Genomic DNA, 17215 nt, shown 5'->3' with positions numbered 1-17215 from the left:
GCTGGATCACATGGTAGGTCTATTTTCAGTTTTTGAAGGAACCTCCATACTGTCTTCCATCATGGCTGCACCAGTCTACACTCCCACCAGCAGTGTACAAGGGTTCCCTTTTCTTAACACCCTCTCCAGCATCTATCATTTGTAGACATCTCAATGGTGGCCATTCTGGCTGTTGTAAGGTGACATCTCATTGCAGTTTTGATCTGCATGTCTATGACAACTAGCAATGCTGAGCATTTTTTCCTGTGCCTATTGGCCATTTGTAGGGCGGTAGGGTGGTAGGGTGGTAGGGCAGGCCCACCCCTTCATTGGGGAATTGCTGGGTCGTAGGCTGTGTTTTCCATAGTGGCATCCAGTTTATACTCAGATGAGTATGTGGGAGCTTCCCTTGCTCCACAGTCACCAAGCACCTGATGTCCCACTTTTCATTTTGTCTGTCTGCTGGCTTTGTGATGGATTCTGGTGGAGGTTTTAATTTGCATTTCCTTGGTGGCCAAAGAGATTGGGCATCTTTTCATGCTAACTGGCTATTCGAAAGAATTTTCTAAAGTACTTATTTAAGTCATTTGCTGGTGTTTTGTTTTGTGTGTGTGTGTGTGTGTGTGTGTGTGTGTGTGTGTGTGTGTGTGTGTGTGTGTGTGTGTGTGTTTGTCTGTTGGCATGTCTATCTTAGGGATTTTTACAAGTTATTTTCCATATGCAAGCTTTCTGTCGGTTATACGTTTTGTAAATATTTTTTATTCTGTGGGTTGTGTTTCACTCTCCATCTTAGTCTTTTTGGACTGCTATAACAAAAACACCATAGACTGGGTGGCTTCGACAACAGACGGTGATCTCTCACAGTCCTAGACGCTGGCAGTCTAAGACCAAGGGACAGGCAGAGTCCATGTCTGGTGAGGAGAGGCTGTTTCTGGGTCGTAGTCTGCTGTCTTTTTCTGTGTCCTCTAAGGAGCTCTGGCGTTCCTGTTATAAGGGCACTAGTCCCATTCACGAGGGATCCATCCTCATGACCCAGTCACAAATGTTCTTAATTGTAATGTGGTCCTGTGCATTAATCTTGTTTTATGGTTAATGCTGTTTGTGTCTTGATTAAGAAAAATCCCCCTACCCTGAAGTCATGAAGATATTTTCCCCTGTTATTTTGTTAAGAGCTTTATTTGCCTTTCACATTCAGGTCTATAATCATCAGAGTGATTTTTGTGTGTCTGTATGGATTAGGGTGTATTTAGGTTTTTTTCCGTGTAGACAGATGGTTGTCTCAATGCTGGTTACTAAGAAAATAATTTTCTACCCACTATTATAGAGCCACAATTGATATGTATCAAAGGTCATATATAAAGGAGGGTCTATTTCTAGATTCCCTATTCTTTACTGTTGGTTATTTTTCTAGCTTTATGCCAAGAGCACTCTGTTTTAGTCACTATAACTATAAACATTCTCAGTACATGGTAAAGGAAGTCTGTTTGTCTTATCTTTAAGAATATCTCGACTATTCCTGGGCCTTTTTAATATTATCATGTAAATTTTAGTAGAGTTTGTCACAAAAATGTCTGTTGTTTCTTCTTTTTTTTTAAATTGAAGTATAGTTAATGTACAGTATGGAGTAAGTCCCTGTTGGATATTTTATTGACATTTTATTAAGTCTATAGATCAGTTTGAATCTTTCAATTCGTGAACATGGAATACTTCTCTATATATTTGGGTCTTTTTAAATGTCTTTAGTCTTTCCCATTGACTTTTGTCTTCATTCTTTTCTAGGTATTTTTTAATGCTATTTTTATTTTAAAATTTAATATTCTATCTGCTGGTATATTTTGAAATTCAATTTTGATTGGTTTTTTAAAAATTCATCTCCTTGTTTAATTCTTATTAATTCTAATGATTTCTGATGTCTTTAAGGTATAGTCATATCACTGGTAATTAGTGACAGTTTTGTTTCTTCCTAACCCTTGTAGCTTTCCCCTCCCCATCCGCCTTTCCTTGACTGCACTGGCTAGCACCTCCAGTAAACTGTTACATGGTGATGGTGATTGCAAGTGTTTTTTTTAAAGGACTGAAAAAACAAAATAGAACATGCAAACCCTAATCCAGAGAAAATCGAGCCAAATTCTGCATTGAGGTCTGTCTTAACTATGCAGCTCTGGGTTTGGGGTTTTCTTTGTTTGTTTGTTTGTTTGTTTTTACCATATATATTTCTATTATTATTATCTAGTATTGCTAAAAGATAATGATTCTTTTAAAGATTATTACATCTAAAAAATGAATAAGTCCTTATAATCACATTTCCCCAATTGTTTCATTAAAGGGGCTTAAAGGTTGGGCATTAGACGTTGTATATAGTTATATAGTTATAATGGTATATTCATCTACTGTGCCTCCCTGATTCCCACACCTCAGAGAGGTTGTGATTTATCCAGAATCCCACATCAAGTTGCGGTTAGAATCAAGGGTGAATTTGGAAGTGGAAATACCTTCCTTTCCTGAATTTTAAGCCCTTTTTTGTGCTGCCACTTTAGTGTTTTTGTTCATCGGAGGTTACATCTTGAGCATCCCACCCCCTCCTCCAGCTGTGCCTAGGAATTCTTGAATTTGTCTTCTTTCTTTAACTGTAATTCAAGTTCTCAGTCTGATAATATCTAATCCGTGTCAAAGTCCTTCAGTCCCACCTTCCAGTTTACCTTGTCCTTTTCTAAAGTGTCCTTTGAAAGCTCTTTATCCTGAGTAATAATTCTTTCACTCTAAGAGAAAGTGGCAGCCATGAACCTCATAAGCATGAGAATTTGTCTGAAATTTTAAAAAAAATTTTCAGATTGATTATTACAAAAGTAATCACTTATTTAAAAAGTAAATAAGTAATATATTTGTTTTAAAATTTTCAACAATGTGGAACTATATGAAGTAAAACCTGACTGTACCACGGTCCTGCCCACTTCTACCTCACTGCTTCCTCAGTGCTAACAATTGTTAAGTTTGCACATCTCATTCTAAACTTAACCTTAAATAGATACACTCTATATATTATATATACATGTATACATACATAATTTTTTGTTCTTTTAAGATACTCAAAAGGTTTTACTTATGCTACAGAACTTTTACTTATGCAACAGTCAATATATTTTACAGGAAAGGTATTCTTCCCCCTGCAGTTAGTGCTGGATAGCTGTCCTTTCCATTTTTCCTGTATGACTATGTTGTAAATCAGGAAAAACAGGTTAAGAGAGTGCCTACAAATACCAGGAAGACCTGTAGGTAGATTTTCACTTCATATAAAGGCATAAAAGGATGTAAGTAGTATGAAAACTAAACCATTTATAAATGCCATAATGCATGTATTTTTGAAAAGTTTTTGTTTGTTTCTTTGTTTTTTAGTGGAAGTGCTGGGGATTGAATCCAGGACCTTCTGCATGCTAAGCATGTGCTCTACCACTAAGCTATATTCACCCCCCCTTAAAAGTCTTAAAATAGAACTTAACCTACCAAAGTACCAAAAAGGACCAAATTTACAATTAGTTTAGCAAAGTTAGCTTGATTCAAAGTTAGCTTTCCTTGTTAAAAAAAATTTTTTTTTCAAGAAAATTTGAAAAATACAGAAAACAGAAAAAAAAAAACCTATGCATGGTCATATCATAAATGTTAATAGCCAGACTCAGGTAGATTATAGCAGTAAGTAGTCCGGATTTCTTTCTCAGAACCCTTTCCCCCAAATCCCAGGTGGGATTTTATAAGAAGGTCTCTCTTTCTGAGGCTCAAACTTATTGCAATATAAAAACTTTATTTAATCTGATTTTTAAAAGATCCCAAATAACTAAAATGTACTAGACAAATTGAATAGAATTTCTCTCTTCTCTTTATTGCCATGAGTCCACTCTTTCCTTCTCTTGCTCCCAAGTTTCATATAAACGCACTGAATTGGAGTAAACCTTAGGGTTGGCCCGTTTGGTACTTAGGAAAACAAATTTTACAAAGTCCTTTGGCATCGCTTCTAATGAATAGCACATTTTTGTTTAGTGGCCCTGCGGCAACATAGTATTTCAGAAGGAGAATCTCCTAGCCTAGAGGAATCCTCTGAGAGCCAGCTGTGACAATTTGAACTCAGCTTCAATGAGCATCCGCTTTTTTTTTTTTCCTCCTTTTGGAATGACAGTTTGAAACTTTAGAAAGAGTTCATTTCTGAATTTTATAAAATTTCTAGCAAAGAGACAACTGAAGTACCCCTCGAGACACATTTCACTAAAAGCTTTTTTATTTATTTATTTATTTATTTATTTTTTTGAGCACAACAAAATCTTTGTGAGGTAGGAAAAGGAAGAAGCTGGGAGAGAGGAAAGCCTCCCACCTAGGAAATCTCTCTGCGCATATTTCATAACTAGCTAAGGTACTTGGCACGGTAAGTGCCTTTCTTCTCCAGCCTGGACGTGTTGCTGGCTCGCTCCTCCAAGGAAGGGAACGAGCGGTTGACGAGAGCCGCCCGTCGCCCGGGAACCGGCGCGCGCGGTGACGTCACGGTGGAGGCTGCGCCGCGCGCCCGTTACGGCGGCTCCTGGGGCTGCAGCGGCGCGGCAGTGAGCTCGCCGCTCCGGCCTCGTCCGGCGTCGGCCATGGACGCCGCCGCCGGGGGACTCTTCCTGCCCTACGACGGGGGAGGAGACGCCATCCCGCTGCGGGAGCTGCACAAGCGAGGTAAGCGGGCGGCGGTCCCCGTCCCGCCCGTTCCCGGCGCTCCCGCCGTGGCGCCGGTGGTCACGGCCCCCGGCGCGCGTCCAGGTGCCGCGGGTTCGCCGCTGCCGGGCACCGTGCAGACGGCGCGCAGGAGCAGCCCTGCCTGCGTCCTAGAGCGCTCCGGCGGCGGTAACGATGAGCGCGCTTCTATAGTAACACTTAATTTTATACACGTTCAAGTGGTTAGCTACAGTGCCTGCCACAGGGATCTCGTAAGAACTTACTTGATGAAAACATAGAGGATAATTTTCACACGTCAGAAAAAATAATAGTAGTTTGTAAAAACCAGAAAAGCGCCCAGCATACATGTAAACCGTTTGGCAGGCACTGCCAAAACTGATTACATGTTAAACTGCCTTTTTTTTTTTCATTTTTCTTAGACTGATTATTCTAAAAATAGGCTGACAGTTCTAGAGAGATAATTGAACCTCAAGAAAAATCTCTTAGCTAGATGACTTTGTTTATGAGCCACATTAGTTTGAATTTCCTGCATATTGTAAACTCATTTTATGGTTTAATCCGAACTTTAATTTATGAAGAAAATAAGGAAGTCATGATTTTCCTGAGCGTGTTTAGCCTCTTTTATTTAAAATAGGATTTGTATTCTGAGAACACTTTTTTTTTTAAAGCATTAAGTTCCATTAGGATTAAGAAATGGTAACATACCTAACAAATATTTATCGGTTGCACTGTGTCTACCAGACCAGACAGTATTAGGCTCTGAACAGTGGTAACATTATTTATACATATCCTGTAGTATTCTGTTGCTAGTAAAAGCTTGATTTTCAGATTTTGAGAAAAAATATATGACGATCATGTTATGTATGTTGTGCTTTCTGTTAGTTACCTTCTTAGTAAAATACATATATGTATATATAAATTATTCTGGTGCATTTGTGAAATATCTAAAAGCACAAAGAAATTAAAATTTAATAGTCTTAGCACCCAGAATTGTTGGGTTTGTTTGTTTTTCCAGTTCAAATGTGTTCCTAAGCTCTCCTTTTTCCTCTGTTCCCATCATTCCTTTTTTGGTAAGGCTTTAAACAGGAAGCTACGTGAATGAATGGTGACCTTTAAAATGTCGCAGTATTTGCTAATCAGTGATTAAACTGTGTTTTCTCTGAGCTATTATAACATTTGTTTGTTGATTTATAATAAGCCAGAAGACCTGGGCTTGGGAAGTTTAAATTCCTAGTGTTAAGTTTGACCATCTTGGACAGAATTTATATATGGACCCCACCTCTGCATGGGAAAGAAGTCATAGCTTATGTGAGTGTAGGCATGATTACTGGTATGGTTATTACTAAAATAAAAGCTTTTTGTTTCTATTATATTTTCATAAATAGTCCTTCAGGAATCTTGCTCAAGGTGGAAATCAGTCCCACTCTTGGCAGCCTAAGTAGGTTTCTTATCCTGTGATGAGCGCTTACTCAGCAGAAGCCAGGGTTATTTGAAAGTAACATTGTGTCTTTGTGGTGCAGAACAAGCTGGGAATTAGGCTCACTTGACTCTACTGTAGTATGCTCGTATCTATGGATACGAGGTTATTTGTTATCCATAGTTTATGACCTTTTGTGGCCACAGCCCAAAACAAAGGAACTGGATATGTAGAGACAGGCAGCTAACATAAATAAAGAAGAGGAGTCGGCTTCCCTGTGAGGACAAAATTAGAATGACTAGAAACATCTCTTGGGGCTGATAAAGAGTGAGGAGGCAGATAATCAAAGTATAAAATTGTAAAGGATAGCAGCAAAGTAAACACGACTCTTTAGTGAATCCCTGAGTGCTGGAGTTAGGGATTACCTTTGTGGAGCAAACTGAATTTGATGCTACTTGTCACGGTGAGATGGTAAATGATGAAGGTTCCTATTTAAGTGAGTAATATAGACACTGGAAATGCACGGAGATTAGAATTTGTTAATATATTGCTGGTAGATCAGAAATTAAGGTGACATTTTAGAAATTATTATCTTTTGGGGTATATTTCCTATACAGAAAGTTAAGTTCTTTCATAAAATGTCTCTTACAATTTTATCAGGGAAAATAAAAACCTTTGGTTTATTTAGATTGTAAGTTTTATGCTCTGACTTTCTTCCCTGTTAATGACGTTTAGGTAGCTTGGAGGTTGAATGACTCTAACAGACCCTTAGAGTGGTTTGATTTGGGGGACCTTCAGCATCATTTAAATATTTCTTGTTTCATTGGAAGTGTTTATTGAGCTCCTGCATCTGAAAGACACTGTCAGGTGCTGTGGAGAACCCATGGTGGTAGTAATAGTAAAATTAACAACAGCTAGTACTTAGACGCTGTTGTAAGTGCTTTATGTGTGTGAATTCATTTATGTGTAACAAGACGTTAATCCTCGTCACAGATTGTGAAGTAGGAACTGTTATAGTCCCCGTTTTCTGTTGACAAGACTGAGGTAAAGAAATGTTACAGAGAAGTCAGGGCTTGTGGCGATGGGGAGGTTCATACTCTCACCTGGGGATGCACTGCTTTGCACTCTGTGTCCCTTTAATAGCTTGCGGGGTGGAGTCTGGTGGGGCGTTAGAAGGGTTCCCGGGTTTAAAGACAAAGAAACAAAACCTAAGGAAGTTAATATGTGTCCTGTGAATGGTATAGGCTGCATGTTCTGCGGGACTTTGGGGGTTGGGGGAGATCAGTCTCCTTTTAATGAGCGTTATCCAAGTCGGCGGAGTTTCCACGTGCACACGGGGGTTTGATGGGCATCCCTGGTGGACAGGGTAGCAGCGCACGTGCTCTGGTGGGAGGGAGTGCCTAGTGTGCTGTTCCCTGGTCCGCGCGTCAGTAGAAGGGGTGCTTCAGGAGGGGAGAAGAGGCCCGACCCTAGAGGAACTTGAAGGCCAGACTCGTAGCAGTCTCAAACCGCGAAAAATGTGGCTTTCCTTTGAAATAAAGTTTGAAGTCTTATTTTTTGTACATTTCTACCTGAATTCATTTCTTGACATCCATTAGCTCAGAGATCTATTTAAGTAAAGGTTTTTCTTCCTGTTATAATAGATGAATTTGTTCATTTTTATTCCCTCCTTAAAGTATCAGTAGTTAGCATTTTTTGCACATTATTTGGAAATCTAGGTGTTAATGATATTCTTATAGCCACAGAAGCAATCCTATAGATTCTTTGTGAAATGATTTTGGGATTCAGGTCCTTATTATACTTTTAGTCAACTAGAAAACTGAGACTCTTCTTACAAATTATTTCATCTAAAGTGTCTATAAATTAAAAAGACAAATAGAGATTATTTGAGATCAGAAACTCTTTGTATTCTAAAATAGTATAAAACAAAACTGTGTTTAAGTTTACGTTGCCCACAGTATATGGATTTAAAATCTTCAGTAAAATGTGGTTCGTTTACTGCCTCTAGTTCTATTTATTAAAAACAACTGGCACTCTTAGTATGATTAATTTTGTACCATCTCATAGCTTGTTGTGGTTAAAATGCTCTGTGTTTCAAGGTATCAAAACATGAGCAGATCTCCTGCCATGTAGATTAGATTTGGGATTTTGGCTGTTTTCCCAGCATTGGAGTCTCTGTTTTGTGCTGATACAAGACCACAGGAGACTGGTGGCTTAAATTGTATTTTACAGTTTTGTTTCTGTTTTTCAATAGACGTGCTTAATTTGTAGTTTTTTGCAGTTCTATCAATTTATTCCTGCCTCCATTTAAAAGAGCAAGTTTCATGAATCTTTTAATTTATGTGATATACAAATCATTTTACATGCAGAGGTCCTAAACAAACGTGGAACTTGTTTTCAGTTATGCTGATGTCTTAATATCCGTTTTATCACCCCAGCCTATGGATACAGCCTTTTATTTTCAAGTATCAATAGAATGGAGAAGGAGACAGTGAATTGGGTGATTCAGCATCGCCACTTACTGATTGTGTATCTTCTGTCAACTTTGGAATTTTGATGTCAAGCAGGACTCTGTGGGCTCCCCCCCCAACCCCTGCCTCTTGTTTGTAGAACAGCTGACATCTCCCAGGCCTCCCTGAGTCATAGAAGAGCAGACTCCAGCAGCTGATTAGGACAAGCCTACAGGCACTGGGGGAATGACAATTCTGACCACCTGTCTCATTGATTAACTGAGATTACTCCCCCATTTCCCTTTAAAACTTTCATGGCTGAACAGAATCTTTGGAGATGGTTTCTTGCGGTAGCATACTGGGTCCACCAGGTTGCAGGCATTCTGACTGAAAGCAACTTTCCTTTTTGTTACCAAAGCTGTTGCCTCCAGGGTCAAACCCCTGCCCCTCCCTGGACTACAAACCAGTTACTATTATCTAAGTCTCAGGAGGCAGCTTCAGAGAGAAGAAACAGAACTGGTTAGAACAATAGGAGCCCAAGATGACAGGATCTGGCTTCCAGTGGACCTTGGGCCTCCTTATATGCTCCTTATATGCTCGTAGTAATATGTTAATGACATACCCACCAGTGCCACAACAGTTGGCTGTTGCCATGGCAACAACCAGAAAGGCCCATACAAGGGCTGACTGGCTCCATCACACCCATAAGGAGGACATGATGGCAGAAGCCTCCCATAAAAGTCCACATGGCCCGACCTAGGTGGAGCTGTCTCCACCGGCCAGCTTGGCTGCCGGCTCCCCATTCAAGCATCTTTTCCTCACACAAGCACTCTTCTTCCCTTCTCTCTGCTCCAGCACTTTCCTTCCATTTCCTCGTTTCCTAGGTTGAGAAAGAAAGCAGCTTTTGCTGTGTCCCTCTGCTTCAGCTGTGAATTCTTTCCAGCTGGCAGGGAAGATCCCACCTTTTGTGGGGTCTCCATCCTAAGGAGGAGTCTTCTTCTGCTGACAGTTGGCTTTACTTTCCAAGTCTTTGCAGTTTAAATAGATGGCAGTTAAATATGACTGTGGATGGCGGGATGAAGTTAAGGAGCAAATGCTCCATTACCTTCGTTTACCCAGCAGACGTGTAGCTGGCCACCTGCCGAGTACAGGCTCTGTGTTACCTTGTTCATCTTTCATTTGGCCGTTTGCTGACATTCTGGAACTTCCAGTGTCAGCGTACCACATTCACTTTCCACTCCCTCACCAGGGTGACCATTTCTTACCAGTAAGGTGGCCGAGGGTGGGAAAAAACACCCTGGGAACTAGACTTCTGGCTCCGAATGTACGGCTGAAACTGGGTTGTCAGGGAATATGTAGAATTTTAGATTTCTGCCTGCCTTCTTTCATAATTTTTTTTAAAAAGTATGTTTTGTGTGTGTGTGATAGGATAGTCATCTGCCTGTAAGCTTAAGTGGCAGGGATCACTGCTGTCACATCTTTTGGGATTGACCCCGGAGGTGACAAGTAGCAGTCTCAGTAGACAAATAAATACCTACTTTTGCATGTAGAACTACTGTTTGGACATTCCTCTTTGAGAAGAGGCGTAGACTGCTGAAGGTGTGTGATGGTGAAATTTACTAATGAATTCGTTCAGTTTTAGGTGTAACAGTTTAGTATTTTTTTTTCAGATCAGTTCAGCAAATGTATGTTGAGGACTAGTGGTGGGAATATAAAGGCTTTTATTTATGGGAAAGCAGATAATTTCACTAATGTCTGTATTTCTCTAGTTACGTTTGTCCAATTACAGGTTTCATCATGTTGGGTTGTGACCAGTATTTTAAAAAATAAAGGAAGGAAGGAAATAGAAAGTAGAAATATCAGAATATATGCCAGATATTAAATATGCTAAACTTTGGTTTTACTCACATGTGTTATCTGTACACTGCGTCAGTGGGAAATGTTTCTTGCTCTGTGGGCCACAGTCAAAAGAGTTTCAAAATCAGTTTCTAAGTATATACCTGGAGGGGCACTTGGGTCTACCTGAGGACAGAAAGAGTGCGTGTTCTGTCCTAGACCTCTGCTGAGGCATGGGGTGTGAGGCCGGTACCAGAGCAGCGCTGGTGACAGCTGTTGCAGCAGAAGGCTGTCTGGAGCCAAAGGCAGAGGGGGCTCTGATGGCAGCTGGGCTGTCCTGATAGTCTGAGTGCTAGGTGCATCCTGGGAGGAGGTAGCACCTGACAGTTCCTAGCCTGCTTGGAGAGAGGCGTGTCTATGTGTCCTAAAACCTGCCAGCCAGTAAACCATAGAATTATTTTTAGGCAGTATTTTAGGCCATACAGCGTGTAGTGGTAAGAAATATCTCTGGAATCAGAGTATTGAGTTTGGATCCTTGTTCCACTGCTTCCTAGCTGTGTGGCCTTGGGCATGTCTCGTAACTCTCTGGGTCTCATCTTTCTAGTTGATAGAATGGAGATCTTAATACCTGTCTCCTGGGTTGTTGCAGGGGTTAAATGAGCTAATACCTGTGAAGTGCTGAGAACCACGTGTAGCACACCGTACTTGCTCAGGATGTGTTAGCTGTTTTGTCGTCACAACACAGCGCCTGGCCTCTCAGTGGGAAAGGTTGGTTTGATTCTGATGTCATCTGGTTTACTATGTGTTTTCTTCTGCCACCTGTGCTTGTTTTATCTGCACCCAGGATCACAAAGATTTGCTCCTCTGTTTTAGGCATTACAGTCTCAGCTCTTACATTGAGGTCTGTGACCCGTGTAGAGTTAACTTTCATGTATGGTGCGAGGTAGGTAGGGTCTGACTTCGTTCTTCTACATGTAGGGAGCCAATTGTCCCAGCATCGTTTGTTGAAAAGACTGTTCTTTGCCCACTGGTGAAAATATTTCTTTAAATAATAACATAAAATTTAATTTTCCTACAGATAATTTTTAAACTTTTTGTTTAGATTATAGATATTAATAAATAATAAATTTGTGTTTACATGGGTATGCATGAATTTTACAAAGTTTTGTGTCGGGAAAAAATAAACAAGGCAAAAAGTCCTCTTATCAATAAAGTTATTTTTGCAAGAAGGCTGCAGGCCAGTTACAACTCATTGACTGGACAGTTTTCCCTCCTGGCTGAGGTATTTTAGTGTTAGTCATGCTTGAACTATGAGGTATTGTTGTGATATTTAAATTATAGGATGTCCACTTCATGGAAAGATTGGTCACTGAACATGCATTCTAGAAATTTGTTTTTCTGTCCATACCAGGCTTGATTATCTGTTAAAAATCTACAGAATTTTTGCTCAGTATGCAGTTGTAGAGGAACCCAGAGCTTAAATTTGTGAAACACTTTTTTCTCCTCTTTGTCATATTATTCTTTTGGTTAAGATTAATACCATGTGAGTAATGAAATACAGCTTGATGAAATATTAAATGCCAAAATATTTAAGCAAAAACGATAACTTGCATTTATTGATCTCCTATCTGTCGAGGTTATTAATAGGTATCTTACATGTTCTGCCTCTGGCCCACGCCCCATGCTCTGGAAGGCTCTGGAAGCAGGTGAGAAGACCCAGGCACCTGTAAGAGGTTACTAAGTGGTCTGTGCTGCGCCTGCAGCCGGGCACGCAGTGCAGCTGGAACATGACTCTGGGCTTTCTGACCTCAGAGTGTGCTAAGGTCATGGAATCTCTCTACCAGGCCACTCTGGAAAGAAAGTGATCTTTAGTCTTTTCTAGATGCTGTTTTCAGCCATTAGGTAGTAGAAGGGTGGTCACTGGCAACTGGTAGTCAGACCTCCAGAAAAGTTTTTGTCTTAATTTTGGGTGCTGCTACTTTGAGATCTCACTGTCTTACAGTCTGAGGTCTAGGGATCTAGGTAATGGGGACTGTCCTGTGTCCTTTAAAGATCAGTCGTTAAGATTAATAGACTTCCCCTGTCTTTGTATCACTCTGCTCGAGGCTTGCATATCCAGGAGGCAGAGATTGATGAGCCTACCCTCGGTAGCATGCTGTTTCCTTAGCTGGGGAGGGGAAGATTGCTCTGGTTGACATCCTGCATTCAGTGCTTGCTAGAAGTTTTCAAAAAATAATTGGCTTGTTTCAGAAATTTGGGGAAAGGGTTACCAGGTGGGCAGAAGCAGCATTCATTGTTTAAAATAGTAAACCTTTCTGTATTAATTCCTGTTCTCACTGCCTTTCTGAGTGATCAGGAAGGAGAGATTGCAGCCCACAATGCAGTTCACTTGGCTTCTGCCTGCACAGTCATAGAATTGGTCCCCGTATTGGCATGGTGGCTCTGGGTACCTCCCTTCCACCTCCTGCAGTTGATTCATGACTGTCTTCTGCTCTGATCGAGGCAATTCTGATAGCGGCAGGGGAAAATCCAGATTCCAGCTTTGCCGCACAAGCATTTTGTGAATGGCTCAGCATTTACAGTAGTTTCTTTGTTGGTAAACAAAAGAGGACACACGTCAGTTTAAACCATCAGACTTGTAGAAGAGGAGTTTGGGAATTTTGCTCTTCTCTTAGAAGCCACAAAATAGAACAGGTTTCATTTTTACAGTGCTTGTGTATATGTTAGTAGAGTGCCATGCCTTATGTTCTGTATCAACTAGTACATTTCTATTTAAATGACACACTACTAGGTGTTTATTTTTGGCATGAGGACTGTATTACTGCCACAGAATATGAAGATGTAATTAATCACTTATGCTAAAATCATCTATTTGAAAAATTATGTACCAGCTTTGCTAAGTTTTTAGGGCTTTAGAAAAATTTTGAATGCCTTTTTGCTTATACATATGTCTTTATTATAAGGTATAACATATACCTTGTAGATGCTTAATATTTAAAGATGACTTTGTCCAAAGTTACTTAGCTGGGTAGGACTAGAATCTGGGCAGTTGGTAGCAGAAACAGTTCTGTTTTGTGAATAAGTTCATTTGTGTCATTTTTTTAGATTCCACATGTAAGTGATATCATATGATACTTGTCTTTCTCTGACTTACTTCACTTAGTATGATAATCTCTCAGTCCATCCATGTTGCTGCAAATGGCATTATTTCATTCTTTTTTATGGCTGAGTAATATTCCATTGTTTGTGTTTGTGTGTGTGTGTGTGTGTGTGTGTGTGTGTGTACCACAGCTTCTTTATCCAGTCATCTGTCAGTGGACATTTAGGTTGCTTCCATGTCTTGGCAGTTGTGAACAGTGCTGCTATGAACATTGGGGTGCATGTATCTTTCTGAATTGGGGTTTTCTTTGGATATACACCCAGGAGTGGGATTGCTAGATCATATGTTGGGCTACATCCTTTTTAAATGCTGCATTGTATTCCATTGCACAGATGTCCATCATTCATTTAATTACCTATGAATGGGACATTTCTGTTGGTTTGACTTTTGCAGTATACAAGTAAAGTTTCAGTGAAAACTTTTAAGTCTTTGTGCACTTGTAGAATTGATTCCTGTAAGTGGAAACTTTATATTTTGATAGATATTTCCAAATTGTCCTTCCATATGTTTGCATCAGTCTTTACTTCCACTAGCAGTGGAATACTCAAGTTTGATAATTTTCAATCTTGGGTTAGGGTAAATGTTTCTTAGCTAGGCTGGTTTTTGTCCTTCAAACTCTTTCCTAATGGTGTAATATAAGCTTTCACAGTCAGTATTCATATCATATACATGTTTCTTTTTTCAGAAATAGGTATAAACATATCTAACATCAAATATTTAGCTGTAATTATTGTGAAACCGTAGCATGATGGTTTCAAATTACAATTTAAAATTTACATTCTTAAAGAAGTTTTCTTAGACTAATCCCACCTAATTATAAATACTTCAGTCTTAAGATTTCCTTATAACAAATTAAAAATAGGTAACGCAACTAAAATTGATTTTATAGTGCTTTGATATTAGAACTTGGTTTTAAAGTATATTTTGAATTGGGAATCCCCAACTTGTACCTTAAAAGGGATGATATTTTTGTTACCTTTGTATCTCCTGTACTATCTAGAAGAGTGCCACTTACATAGAAAGTTCTTGGTAAGTGTCTTCAGGTGACTTTGGCTTGTGCTGTGGAGACTGCAGGTCTGGGGTCGAGCCACACCTTGCTCTCACGTGTGTCATAAATAAAGTGTGATGATTGAAACAGCCATATCCGTTCATTTATGTGTTGTCCATGACCTCTTCAGTGCTTCTGTGGCAGAGTTGAGTCGTTAATGACTGTACAGCCTCCAGAATCTCACATGCTTATGCCCCAGCTCCTTTGCCAACCCCTCTTTCAGATCATAAGCGCTTTGGCCTTCATTGTGCTTGCTTTCTAGAGCACTGGGAAGGTGTCCTGCCCCTGTGCATAATTTATGGATTTATGCAGGTTTAAGTGCCGAAAAATTCTGGAGGTGTGCTTGCTGGGTTGGAGGGCATCTGTGTAGCTTTGCCTTCCCAAAGAGGTTATACCATTTTATATTGGAACTAATGATTTTTGTGCCAGGGGCCCTTTTCTGCATAACTTTGCCAACTCAGTGCATTAGCTAACTGTTTTTATCTTTACTAATCTGATAGAAGAAAATGAAATCATAGATTTGATCTGTGTTTCTTCTTTTTTTTTTTTAAATGCACCTCTACTTTTTATTTTATTTTTTGGGGGAGAATAATTAGGTTTGTTTGTTTATTTTTTAATGGAGGTACTGGGGATTGAACCCAGGACCTTGAGCATGCTAAGCACACACTCTACCACTGGGCTGTACCCTCCCCTCTCTCTGTTTCATTTTTTTGTGTTAGACTGAACTTCTTTTCAAGTTTAAGAGCCACTTCATTTCTTTATTGTGAATTGTCTTTCAGTCTCCTTCCTTGTAGCTTCAAATCTGTTACACTCTTATAAGGTATAGGGTGGACACTTGTCAAAGATTTCTGTAACTCTGGTGAGGGGACCAGCTGGATGAGGAGCTGATTCAGAGGAGGATGCGCGAGGCTCCCGGACACAGGTAGTGCGTGGAGGGATGGACTTTGTTACAGGTCGCAGTCAAACAGCAGGACCAGCACTGCAGCTGGGGATTCTCTTTTCTACTAGACAGAAATCATTTACATTCTTACTAGATGACAGTCATAACTTTTGATTTACCAATCTCCTATAAGTCATTATCTAACTAACTTTGCAGAGTCTGTGCCGTAATCAACAGTAAACAGTAAGTTCAGCAGAGTTCCCTCCCCCAGAGTGTACGGTGACTGTTAGGCAGGCGTGTTTGATTCTCCAGCAAGAGTTTGAAAGGATAGGCCATAGTCTTTCTGCTTTATTTCCATTTTCTTAATGCTTTCCTTCCTCTATTTTATTGCAGTTATTTCAAGTGATACTGTTTCTTTATGAATCACTAATGAGCTGCTAAGAAGGTCGCATAGTTCACCATTGTCCCTCATAAAACAGGCTCCTTGTTCCTGTTTTGCTCCTTAGGGACTCATTACACCATGACCAACGGAGGCAGCATCAGTGGCTCCACGCACTTGCTGGACCTCTTGGATGAGCCGATCCGGGTGTCTGCATGTAGGATGACTTCCCACACCATCGACTGGGTGTGGGAGAAGTGTAAGGGCTGAGAGAGGCACAGCGGGTGAGCGTTTCCAGGAGCTTTTAAAGTAACAGTGCATAATTAGATCGTTTCATAATGACTTTCTGCCAGTGGCCTCAGCTTGCCAGAATATGTTACACATTATAAGTAGATGTAAGTAAATTTCTTCATTTTATAAGTAATACTTTTTTCCTCTATGTGAATTTTTTAAGAAGTTTTTTTAATATCCCCTGTCTTTCTGGAAAGGATTTGAAGTAGCTTAGAATCGAAGTGTCATGAGACAAAATAGGGAGGGAGGGGAACCGTGGCATGTGAGCTGGGGGAGGATCAGGCCAAGTTCCGACCTGGAGGTCAGCATAGTGCTTGGCTTGGAGCAGCGCGGAGGCTGCAGCCATGGTTCCAGCTGTTAGAGGAGGAGGCTTTTGTGGTGTGGGGTTTGCTTCCTCTTACCTGCTTCCATGGTTTTAAATTCTGAGTATGTCTCAAATTGAGTCCTGTGTAGGGCATGTTGAATGTTGTAGTGAATCACTAATTTAAAAAAGTGGCTTTCACTAAAAACTACAACTTAGGTGTTCTTTTTTGTTGTTGATAGAGGCTTACAAAAACAAATTTTGAAAGGGGAAAAAAAATTTTTGAAAATAAAATTCCAAATTCCAAAAGACTACAAATTTAAGCTCTGAAATTTACTTGTAAATAACTACTTGTGCAAATTAGTCATAACCTTTCATATTAATGTACACGTGTATGAAACCTGAGATTGAAATTAGATTATATTGTTTATGAAAAGTACTGCTTCTGAGATTCAGCAGTCAACATTTACCTTTTCTGGAAACATTTTAAATAGGTATAACTGAAAATAGGACGTAATACATGCAGTCAGTGTTCTAGACTAGCAGTTCTCAAACCTTCTCATCTCAGGTCCTCTTGAAACTCTAGACAATTGTTGATGCCTGAGCTTTTGTTTATGTGGCTATATTAATAGGTATTTATCATATTAGATACTAAAACTGAGAAATGTAAAAGAATATTAATTCATTTAAAAAAATAACTGACAAACCCATTACATGTTAGCATAAAAAACATTTTTATAAGGAGGGAGGGTATAGCTCAGAAGCAGAGT

At 39.9% G+C, this 17215-nt stretch overlaps 1 protein-coding gene across 1 annotated transcript in view; it reads left to right on the top strand.

Annotated features, from left to right (window-relative positions):
• Positions 1–4541: 4541 nt before the first annotated feature.
• The window catches only part of CLCN3 (chloride voltage-gated channel 3), a 41740-nt gene continuing 29066 nt past the window's right edge, over positions 4542–17215 (top strand). The window contains 2 exon segments of the mRNA XM_064482519.1: positions 4542–4683; positions 15981–16141. Of these exon segments, the coding sequence (XP_064338589.1) occupies positions 4602–4683; positions 15981–16141 (243 nt within the window). The 5' untranslated portion in view covers positions 4542–4601.

Source organism: Camelus dromedarius, chromosome 36 (assembly GCF_036321535.1).
Source record: "Camelus dromedarius isolate mCamDro1 chromosome 36, mCamDro1.pat, whole genome shotgun sequence".
In the NCBI taxonomy this organism is placed as follows: Eukaryota; Metazoa; Chordata; class Mammalia; order Artiodactyla; family Camelidae; genus Camelus; species Camelus dromedarius.
Note: the sequence above shows the minus strand (reverse complement) of the source record. Positions and strands in the feature narration are given on the sequence as shown.